At 51.4% G+C, this 11,613-nt stretch overlaps 1 protein-coding gene across 1 annotated transcript in view; it reads right to left on the reverse strand.

Annotated features, from left to right (window-relative positions):
* Positions 1–1,845: 1,845 nt before the first annotated feature.
* Positions 1,846–11,613, reverse strand: part of IGSF10 (immunoglobulin superfamily, member 10) — a 12,843-nt gene continuing 3,075 nt past the window's right edge. Inside the window, exons 3-8 of the mRNA XM_010143187.1 lie at positions 11,259–11,610; positions 8,746–10,559; positions 8,536–8,644; positions 6,135–6,365; positions 4,604–5,504; positions 1,846–3,754 (exon numbers count right to left, since the gene is read on the reverse strand). Coding sequence (XP_010141489.1) covers positions 1,846–3,754; positions 4,604–5,504; positions 6,135–6,365; positions 8,536–8,644; positions 8,746–10,559; positions 11,259–11,610 — 5,316 coding nt within the window. The remainder of the gene's footprint in view (positions 3,755–4,603; positions 5,505–6,134; positions 6,366–8,535; positions 8,645–8,745; positions 10,560–11,258; positions 11,611–11,613) is intronic.

Genomic DNA, 11,613 nt, shown 5'->3' on the forward strand with positions numbered 1-11,613 from the left:
TGGCCCAGCCGGCTGGCTGCCTGCTCCCCGCCCTCGCCTCCAGGGTCCCCTGGCAGAGCCCCTCGTGTGCCCTGGGTGTGTAAGGGAGCGCGTTGGCTTCCTTTGCTGCCGCTGCGTGAAAGGGGCGTTTCTCTGTCTCTGCAGAGGTCAGTCGTGAGGCACGAACTGTCCTTTGCTTCACCCGGCAGGTAACCAGCCGCAGCAAGCAGTGACCCCGTACGGGCATCCCTCGCACTTCTAGGCTGCAGGCGGGGCGAGACGGCGCCCGCGTCCCATTTGCACCGAGGATCAGAGCATTCAGAACCCAATGCACTAAGTCTTTGCTCGAAAGCAGACTTCACTTCTCTTCTGTTATTGCAGTAATTATTTTTTGTGCTGCAGTTGATGTATGTAACAAGGTGGGTTTGGGCTTTGGGGATTATTTTTTTTTGCGTTTAACTAGATTTAAACGTGTGGACTTGTGGGCCTATTTGAAGAATGTTATTGCAGATTTTATGAATTTGGTGCTTTTTAGGTCCTGTTACTTTTAAAGAGGACAAAGAATGCTGGATATATTTATTTGTGGGAAATTTTTTTTCATTATTTTTGGTTTTTGTTGTTTTGGTTTTGTGGGGGTTTTGTTGTTTGGTTTTTTTCTTTTAAAGAACTGCACTGGACCAAACTACTGAACTGAAAGGCACTTCCGATTTTGGCATTGAAGTTAATTTGTTCATTAAAATGTTCACCTCTCTGTTGGTAGAGCAAGCATCCATTTAAATTGTGTTTATTTGACTGTAATTTTCATATGCACTTTATAAAGTTATTTGTTTAAAGTACCAGTTTTCTCTTGCTCTTATTGTGGTAAGAAGTTGCTGAAGTGGGTTTATTGCTTGTATTAGAACTTCTTAAAGTTTATATTAAAAGCCACAATGTAACGTTAATAAACCTACTAGAAGCAGTGGTGTCCGTAGCTGGTCTTTCTCACTGGAAGCCCGCGGGCGGTCAGTCCTGCAGGAGAGCAGGAAAAAGGACTGAGCTTCAGAGCGGGCTTCGCTCCACCCCTGTAGGGTAAAGTCTTCGCGACCGGGTAAAGCCTGATGGGAAACCAATCTCCAAATCTCTTCCTAGACCTTTCTACTGAATCGAGAAATCTACAGTTATCTGCAAATTGATGCAATTGTTTTCTTGTGAGAGATGTTTAAAAAGTGCTTTTGGGACAATAGCAAAATTATTCCTAACTGGAATGTCTCTACAGCCATCTGGAGACTTCTTCTAACCAGAGCTTGCTCTCTCATTAGAAGTGAGAACGAAGTGGCTCTGTGGGTATCATCCCAAAGTTTGGCAAAAAAGACTGGGTGAAACAGAGCTGTATTATTAAAAATGCTTCACTACCTGTTTCACCATTGAATGTTTATTTAAAAACCACACTAAATATTCAAACATGTTAAGAAGGCAATTGGACCACAACAAAACCTGCTTTTTAGTGACCTATGCTCAGGGTGGCCATACAAGGTGGACACTATTGAACTGATACAAAAAAGTCTGTCCCTTACTGAAGATCTCTAGGTGCGCTTCCAGAAAGTAATTTTATTTGATAATCAGTGTTTCTGGCAGAGCTGAAGTGCCTTAAGTTTGTTTTAATTTAAATCCTTTTCATCACTGAGTGAACCGGTACGAGGTCATAACGCTGGATCTGATTTCCCCTAACCCTTCTTCCCTCTGATCACACGGTCCTTGCAGGCTCAATCCTGTCAGGCGATTTAGGCACATCCCTGCCCATGGCTGCCTTGGCTTAAACTTGCTCCAGGAGTGAACTCAGCCCAGCTGTAAGCATTGTCAGCCCTCACTCACGCTGTATTTCTTATTTCATATGACGTGAACGTATGTTACTGTGAAATCGCTGCCGAGATGGTTCTTCGCTGTGCACTTGTATGCGCCAGAATCTGTGGGTCGGGGATCCTGGATGAGTAAAGTCCCTGGTGGGTGAAGCCGCGGGCTCCCAGCTGCTCGGCCCTGGTGACCCGCAGAGAGCACTGAATGGTCAGGTAGCTCCCAGGTAATTTCTGGTTTGGGTACTCCCAGCGCTGTGCAGTGGAGCTGCACTGCTGCACCAGGCACCGTGTGCACATTCTGGGGTGGTCTGCTAGCAATCCTCGGGGGATAGGCCACCACCACGACGGGAACCGTCACGGAGGAATCCCCGGCGCTGTTGTGGGCCTTACACACGTAATCCCCTTGGTCATGAGTGGTGGCTTCTCGGATGACCAAAGTCCCATTTTCCAGCAGAATGTGCTTCCCAGTGATCTGCGGTCGATCCAGCACGTACCCGCCGGGCAGAGTCCACGCTGTGTTTGGTTTGGGACTCCCATCAGACAGGCAGTGAAGCGACAGTGACTCCCCTCTGAAGCCCTTCACTGGCCCCGTGGGGCGAGTGAGAATCCTGGGCTTCTGGCCCATCTCCAGGATGATCAGCTTTTCAATGTAGCCAACTTTATTCCTGGCGGCACAGCGGTACTTCCCAGCTTTGTCTCTGTCGGGAGCGTAGATGGTGAGGGTACCGTTGCTGCCGGTGAGGAGCTGGGAGGTCTTGATGCCGCTGGAAAACCATGTGCCATTAGGCAACATCCAGCTTATGTCAGGTGGCGGGTTTCCATCCACGGAACAATTCAAGGTGGTGGCTTTCCCAGGTTTCACTATTATTTTTTCATTGAATGGATTTTTAAACACCGGTCTCCGTAGCATTTCTGACACCTCCAGCTGCACCACCAGTACACTCTCCCCGCCATCGTTACGTGCCACACAGATAAAATCTGCTGTGTCTGAAGGCCTTATGTTCCGAATCTCGAGCGTCCCGTTTTTGTGTACCACAATCCTGCTCCCATAATACGGAGCCGTCAGGAAAATGTTATCAGGCATGATCCACATGATCTGCGGGTCAGGCGTCCCTTCTGCCCTGCAGTTGATCAGCTTCCTCGAGTGCCTCACTGCCGTCACTTTCATGATGGTTTTGTTCACATATAAACCATTTATGACTGGTGGTTTAGCAACAACATCCAGTTTATACAGTTTTGTATCGTCCCCTCCAGGATTGCGGGCAACACACATGTACTCGCCGGCATCCAGCAGTTTGACTTGGCTGACGGACAGAGAGCCGTTGACGTGCAGCGAGTGTCTGCCTGTTGACGAGGAGATCATGTCGCTGGAAGGTAACAACCAGAATATTTTTGGCTTGGGCTCTCCAACAGCTTCGCAGTCCAGTACTGCCGTGTCTCCCGCTTTGACTTGGGTGTACGTCTTATAACTGTGCTTTATCTGAGGGGCAGCCACGATGACCGTGACGTGTACCTTCATTTCGTCTCTTCCCAGGGTGTTCTGAGCATAGCAGGTGTAATCTCCTCCTTCTGCTACTCCAGCTCTGTTGAGATACAGAGTGCCGTTGTCAAAGAGGATGTATCTGCGAGACCTGCCTCCGCTGTCATCTGCCAGCATCGCGTTATTGATCACCGTCCCGTCTGGCAGACTCCAGGAGATGTCTGGAGCGGGGGAGCCAGAGGCCTTGCAGTCCACTCGGAAATCCTTCCCATACGGCACCAGTTTCCTGAAATACTGTTTCTGGTGAATCTTGGCTGGTTTCATGGTGATGCTGACTTTCATCAGTATCAGATCGTCTCCAATTTTGTTTCTTGCAACACACAAATAGTCACCTGCGTCCTTCTCAGTAACTGCCTCGACAACCAAGGATCCGTTGGGGTAGACCTGGATCCGACTTCCCATTCTGTTGGGGGAAAGAAAGGGGAAAGAATTAGGGAACAAAAATGCTGGAGGGGTGAATAGTGAGCACTGAACGTGACCGAGTGCTAATGGCATGATACAATACTGAAGTTGTCCCCAAAGGCACTGTGCCCATGTCACCCGCCAGCCCAGCGGGTTATAACCTGACGTAGCTGCCGCTTCGGTAGTTACGTGGATGCGCACGTGCTCGCTGACTCAACGTCAGAGCACAAAGCTGCACAATGCTGCCTCTGCCGTGCCGAAAGCTGTTCCGTGAGCGGCCTAATGAACCTCACATCCCCCATCCCTCCAGACTCCGCTCCTCTCCCTCGTGCGTCGTCTTGCAGACCCTCAACGGCAGCCTCGGCAGAGGCTACAGAAGCCTCCTCCTCCCGAGTCCTACTTCACAAATCTCTTCTAAACAGCTTTTCCTCCTTTTTGCGGTGTCTAACCCACAGCCTCCGCTGTGTGAAGGCAGTTGCTCTACCCTGCTGTACAGGCAGCTGTTGCCTGGTATTAAACTCTCCACCTCCGTGAATCTCCATGTTTGATTGCTACAGATTTCGGTAGGTGCATATTGCCAGCCCCAGGACTCTGAACCGTCTGGCTGGTGAGATGGACGTGGCAGCGCTGGTCACATTCTGTGGTTTTCATGGCAGGACCTCACCCGGGAATGACAACTGATGTCATCTGTTACTACAAGCCATCACCACAGCCAATCCACCGCTGCTAAATGTTTAAAAGTGGGTTCAGTTCATGATGTGGTGGTTCAGTGATGTAACACCTCCTACACAAGCACTAGAGAAGACAGCGTTTGACGTTTCAAAGAGGTGGGGAAAGAAAAGGCTCCTACCTGTGCCACTGGTCAACGACTGCCTTGGAGGGCAACCTCCAGATGATCCTGGGCGTTGGCTCCCCAGTCGCAGTGCAGTTCAGAAGCAACTTGTCTCCAAAATTCAACCGAGTCATTTCTTGAGAGGCAGCAGCTATTCTTGGAAGCGTGTCCCTGTGTTCCACCAGGAGGCTCACGACCCTCCTCTCTGAGCCCGTCGAGCTCGTGGCTATGCACTCGTAATTCCCGCTGTCGGAAGGGGCGATGTTGCGGAGGTGGAGGGTGCCGTTGGAGAACAGGAACAGCTTTGCGTTGACAAACTGCAGAGGTTTCACCACTGTGCCATCGAAGAGGACCCAGTGGATGGTGGGCTGAGGATTCCCTTTCACGGTGCAAGGGAGTTTCAGGTTTTCCCCCATCCTGCCCTCAACACGTTGTCTTTTCTCTTCCAGGATTGCAGGAGGTGCTGCAATGACCTGCAGTTTCACCACCCGCATGTCGGTGCCCGCGGGGTTTTTAGCCACGCATGTGTAGAGGCCTCTGTCATAAACAGTGACATCCTTGATAATTAAAGTGCCGTCTGGTTCTACGTGAACTTTATTATTTCCTGGGGAAGAGTCAGAGACGTGCGTTTCATTTGCTAGAACCCATGAGATGATGGGAGGAGGCCTGCCCTCAGCTTTGCACTTCACTGCCACAGGCTGTCTAGAGTAAGCAGTGAGGGGCTGCCACCTTCCACTGGTGATGCGAGGCGGGTAGGCCACCACCGACAAGGTGACCAGGAGCTGTGCGGCGCCGTGCAGGTTGGCCGCAGTGCACAGGTACTGCCCACGGTCCCCCAGGCCCACGTGGGTGATGTAGAGCGTGCCATTGGGAAACACCATCCACCGGCCATCGCCTCGGCCTTCCAGAGTATTGGTCCCTGTGGAAGCAAGGGGACAACAGCGTAGCACGTCAGAACCTCTCTCTTCTCTTCCTTTTCACTCGGTCCCTGAACGCTTTCTCTCCCCCGTCTACTTTGCCCAGACAACCAAGACACCAGTGATGAGAAAGAGAAATAATAGTATTTTGCATGTACGCAACACCTTAAAGAGAAAACAACACTCTGTCCTCAGTGCAAAGTCTGGATACAGCACGTGAGGCTTTGCACAGCCAAAGCACTTTGCTGTAGTTGTGACTCAGCTCTGCCCATTCCAAACCACCTCGGCATCGCTGTAACTCAACTGGATGGTTTGCTACCACAGACTGCTTGCGCTTTTCACCTGTCTTGCTGTTCTGCAGTGGCCGGCAGTGCGCAGCAGGTACTGAAATCTCACAACAATCACAGAATTATCGGTCATGTCTGTCTTTGGAGCTGTTTCATCGTGAGTAGGAAGACGCTCCAGCAAGGTGCTGGGCTCTCTTTCTTCTTTACTGTTCCCCAGTTCATCTTTTCACTGATATTTCACAGTACTTCGAAGCGAACCAATACTTGGGGTTTGGCATAGAAAACATCTGCCAAATTACAAGACCGTAACAGAAGGTAAATTCTAGGGAGGTTTATCTCGCTTACCTGACGGTATCTTGGTCCACTGTATTGTCGGATGGGGGTGACCAGTAGCTTCGCAAGGAATAAAAGCATCTGAATCAGCTAGAACAGTGAACGCGGCTAATTTTCCTCCAGTTATCCTGGGCTTTGCGAAATGATTTCTGCCTGAAGAGTCCACGGCTATAGGATTGGTGGTGGTACTTCCTTGATCTTGTCTCTTTTCAGACCAGCCTTTGAGAGAACCGTCCTTGTCCCCTCCCCAGAGAGGAGCGCGCAGAGTCGCGCCCTGCGATGACTTCAGCCTGGTCTCTGTACTGGCAGGTAACACGCTGCCGCTCTCTGTGATTCCCGCAGAGGGCTTCTGCCAGGGCTGTGCCCCCCATGGAGGCGAGGTGGGGCTGGCAGCACGTGGAGGTGGCACAGCTGCTGCTGAGGCTGGCGGTGGGGTGGGATGCTGAGCACGGGGAGTTGCCGTGTTCCCGGCTGCAGCAGGAGCTCTGGTCCTTGGCTCCGTTCTTGCTGAGATCGTGGGCTGTGCTACGAGGTTTTCATGGGTAACTCTCTCTTCTGTTTTTGGGTGTGATTTTTCACCTGCTGTTGTGGTGGCTTGGATTTGCTGGGCAGGTTCTGGCCCCAGTGTTGCACTGACAGTGGCAGGTCGTGCACCCGTGGGGCTGAAAGGCTTTGAAAGCTGAGGTGTGGTTTGGGTCGGCGTGGTGGGGCTCAGGGCAACAGGAGTGTCGGTTGGGGACGTGGCCGGCTGAGACGTGGCTGACTGGGAGTTCCCAGTCCGCGTGACGGGGGTGGCTGATGTCCGCGTGGCTGCTGTGGACACGTGCTGAGATGCCTCTGGTGCGTTACGGATCCTCGGTGCTGACGTTTCTGTCTCCGAGACTGCGCCCGCACTCCCAGGGAGCGGTTCTGCGGGCGTAAGGCTCAGTAGCGACTGCACTGCTGCCACAGTGGCTGTATTCACCCAGGGAATCACCGCAGTGCCGTGGTCTGCAGTCACGCTTGGAGAGGTAGGTGTTTTAGAGGGCCTCTTCCTCCTCTGGCCTCTCTTTCTTCCCACTCTGAATGTTTTACTTCTGGTGTCAGTTTGAGGAGTAATAATTGGTCTGATGGTTGGCTCCAGACTCGCTCCATCCATTTCTGTGGTTGCACTAGTTGCAGGACTAGAGTGAGGCTGCCGATTTGCAGTGGAAAGATGTTCTTCTGCCTCTTCTGCTCTTCTGTGGCCATAAGGGGTGGGTGTGGTTAAAGACAAGACAGTGCTGTGGTGACGCCCCCCTGTTGAAACAGGCGTGAAGGGCAAAGGAGACGTTTTGGACGTAGATGAAGCTGCTGTAGTTCTAGGCGGTACGGTCAATACCTCTGTTGATGGAAGCGCATCTGTCTGGTTTGGTAGCTTCTCCAGAACCTCCTTCTGTGCACCATTTCCAGAGAGACGCTCCCAAGTAACTTTTCCTCTTTGGGAATTTTTTGGTGAGGTTCTAGGCTTAACGCTGGGTGAGACTGACGCAAGGGGAGAAGATAGCTTAATGCTGATGGTATGTGTAGTTTCTGCAGCATGAGCGGTGCAGATTGCCTGCCTTGGCAGGCTGGTGCTGGACGGTTTGACTCCCTCAGTACTCCTCTGAGATGGAGCACTGCTCTCAACTCCCCATTGAGGAGGTCTGTGAGTGCCCTCTGTAATGAAGGGCACAACCATCGTAGCAGCTTTTTGCCTCGCACTGTGGTTGTTTTCCTCTTCCCTGAGGAATGCTGTGTTTCGGTGAGTACCCCCTGGGTGCTCCAGTGGCATATTCATGGTAGAGGGGGAGGACAGAGGTGCTTCTGGGCTAAGCGGGTTGATGGAGCTGCTTAAATTATTTAAGGTTGGTAAATTTGATACATATTTCACATTCATTTGAACATCTGCAGCCACAGCTGTACTGCCTCTGACAGAGCCTTGCCTCCCAAAATCAAATCTGTGCTCTTTTGTGCTTGGAATACGTCCTGGTCTCACAATCCGTCTCCTTCCAGAAATTTTCCTTTGTCTTCCATATTGCTGCTGGGCCTGGGCTGTATGCGTTGTAACATCCTGAATAATCTGACCTTGCTGATGGGCAATGATAGTTGAGGCCAGTGGAGGCTGAGGAGTTACTTGTTCCTGAGTCCCATGCAAATAAACGGGACCAAATTCAGGACGCGGTTCACTGACGGTCACTGCGGGTACCTGGTGACCTGTTTTGGGGGAAATCTCAACAGTAGACTCAGTAAAAACATGCGGCTTGTCCACTGCGTTTGGGGTAGTCACAGACTTGCTGGTGTCTGTAACATCAGTCATGGGTGTTGTGGGTACGGATTTTAAATGCTGGTTATTACTCCCCCCAGAATATACCAACTTTTGCCCAGCAGGGAAGAGTGTAGCTGTTCCACTTGCCCAATTTGATACAGCTGATGGTTTTAGACCATTGGCTGATGTTTGACTTGCAGCAGATCTTTCCCCTGAGGTTGTAACTGTAGGCTTTAGGTATGTTGGTGGCCGCCTGCTGTCAGATGACACAGGCTGTGAAAAAGGAGGGGCTAGGGAAGTGACTGCCTCTGCAGCCAGGAGAGAGGTTTTCCTTGCAGAAGTGTTCCTCGTGGTCACCTCAGGCCCTGCAGTCACCACGCTCCCCATGGCTCTCCCTGGAGCAGATACAGTGGCTGTCTCTGTTGCTGGTATCATGAATTCTTCTTCTGGAGGTGTGAGATCACCAGATGTTTCCTCCTCATCCCCAGGTACTTCTGAGAACTTAGCAACTTGAACTGGTGGGTTTGTTGCAACTTCTCCTCGTTTTTCTAGGAATGTCGAGTTCCTCTTTGTTTTTTCCAGAAAGGCTGCCCAGCGCTGTGGATCGACTCTCCGGGCAGAGGAAACAAACTGCCTTCTGTGTCCCCTAAACCGCCTGCTTATCCTGTCCCTGTAGTGCCTGTAAGTGATTTTCTCGTGGCTGTTCCTTTTACGTGTGCTCTGTGTGACTCCATTTCTGGGTGCTGAGGCAGCAGATCCCTGATGAGCTGTCGAGGTCACCAGAGCCGCTAGAGGATGTTTCTGTGTTGTAGCAGAGGCCAGCACTGCATTGCCAGAGCCATCGCCCTCTTCCCACCCTCCCCTAGCTATGTGCTTTTCCGTTAGAGGGGTCTCATCCTTTCTGACTAGCACTTGGAAAACCAAAAGATCCACACCATACTGGTTGGCTGCCACACACTGAAAGTAGCCACTGTCTCGCTCGGTCACCCCGTGTATCTGCAAGGTGCCGTTATCAAAAACGTGTTTGTTTCTTACAGAATGATGGAGAATCACGTGCTCAGGTAACACCCAGCTAATGGCAGCATCTGGAATGGCGGTGGCTGTACAGGGAAGGTAGAGTGTGCTGCCAACAACTGCAGAAAGCTGGGCTCCGTTCACACGGTTGTGTTCCACGTAGGGATCCACCACAGTGATTCTGAAGGTGAGAGTATCGGCATCGTTGTCGTTAGTGCCTATGCAGTGATAAAGCCCAGTGTCAAAAGTGTCCGCTGTCCGTAACGTGAACGTTCCGGTTTGCGCTACTGTGATTCTCCCGTCCTCGCTGACGTAGGGAGCTCTGACTCTGCTCCCGTCAGCCAGTATCCACGCCACTGCAGGAGCTGGCTCCCCAGCGGCTTGGCACTCCAGCTCCACGGTCCCCCCCACTAAAACTGTGTGCTCCGTTCGTGTTTCGCTGTCCCTGGAGATGATGGTCCAGTTATTTCTCACCAGTTTTTCATCAGCACTGGGTGAAACAATCTGAGCATCCGTAGCATACTGGATGTGCAGCGTGTTCAGCGTGGTGGCTGTCCTGTCCAGCTGTAACGCCACTTTGCTTTGCATTAACCAAGCCGGGTCAGCTCTCAGTTCAGTCTCCACGTTGGTAAAGAGTTCATCCGCCTCCGAGTAGATTTGTTTGTATTTGTAACTGATCAAAGGCTTGCTGGTTGCCAGGACGTTCCTTTCCAGGTTCAGGGGGGTATTACTGTACAGTGCCAGGATGCTCCACAGCTGCTGAATGTGTCCATCGTCAATGCCGCACACCAGAGACACCGAGAACGACGCTTTGAGTACTGTGCTGTTGCTGTGGCTGTCCAAGGAGATGGGAGACGTTGCTCTAGGTTTCTGGACGTTGCAAACCAGGTTACCTCGACTGCCTGCTTGGTCAGTCATGTTCAAACCCACGGATCCTATAGGGGCTATGAAATCCTCGGGAGACACGGAACTGAAGTCCCCATCGTCTGGCATGGTGAGGTTTCTCCGTTTCAGGGAGCCATGTATGGCAGGCTTAGTACAGGTCAAGGATGCGGAAGGAATATCCACTAAGCTTCTCCCTTTATGGTTTTTGGGACTAGCACAAAAAGGGCATTGCGGAGCGCTGGAACTTCTGTCTTTTTTGCACTTTATAACATCTGAAGGGATGAAAAATGCAGTAAGCTGTTGTGATACAAGTCTTAGTACTGAAAAAGACATGCAGCTACCAGCAAGTCATTCTCTTGAATAAAATACTAACCAAGCGTGTCTTAAAGTAACCTATGAAAACCACAAGTAACCTAAGAAAACCTCTGGATTTTCTCTGCTGAAGTCCTGCGTATGGACTGCGGCTGTTGCAGCTCAGCGTGGCACCCCGCTGTCCCGCTGGCTTTACACCGTGCGAGGCAGGTACGCGGCCACAGCTTTGTCTGGGGACAGGCTCCAGCAGTTGTGGGTAACACGGCGCTATCGTGTGCAGCCTCTGCTCGGGGCAGCAACTGAGGAAGCCCGGGAGCCCCCTTCCTTCTTCCTTTTCAAAGAATCAAGTACAACGTGGCCTTCCCTCCTGCCAGTAACATCGAACCTACCACCCTTATTCCCTGCGGATTCTGCTGGTGCACAGCAGCTTTGGACTGGCCAGGGAAAACGTCCATTAAGGAGAGCTGCCCTGGGGATGGGTTAAGACCACAAGATCCATTTAGCCTGGGAAACGGAATGGTGTTAATCTGTCTGTCCTGCTCACAGGTACCTGCAGAAATCCCAACCTCCAGTCTTTCCTGAGAACAAATACATAATGACAACTGCCTCTACCAGAGTGAGTAAGATGCTGTAACGTGATTAAAACCCCTTCAGCTCACCCGCTCTCTGCCTCGCCCACTCTGCAAACCCCTGCAGACGGCAGTCGCAGGACCAGGGGTTCCCGTGAAGGTAAAGGCTCTCCAGCTCCGACATGCAGGAAAACGCTTCTTGTGGCAGTGAAGTCAGGATGTTATCAGACAGATAGATGTGCTTCATGAAGGACACTCTGAATATCCGGCTGTAGCGCAAGGTGACAAAGGTATCTGGGTGAAGCTGCTTAAGGAGATTCCCTTCCAAGTGGACCAGCCTCAGGGATGTGAGTCCGTAGAAAACGTTGGGATTTACAAACTCTATTTGATTGTGGTCCACATGCAACCGTACCAGGCTCTTCAGCCCATAGAAAACATCCTGCTG

This window comes from Buceros rhinoceros, unplaced genomic scaffold, assembly GCF_000710305.1.
Source record: "Buceros rhinoceros silvestris isolate BGI_N320 unplaced genomic scaffold, ASM71030v1 scaffold8199, whole genome shotgun sequence".
NCBI lineage: Eukaryota > Metazoa > Chordata > Aves > Bucerotiformes > Bucerotidae > Buceros > Buceros rhinoceros.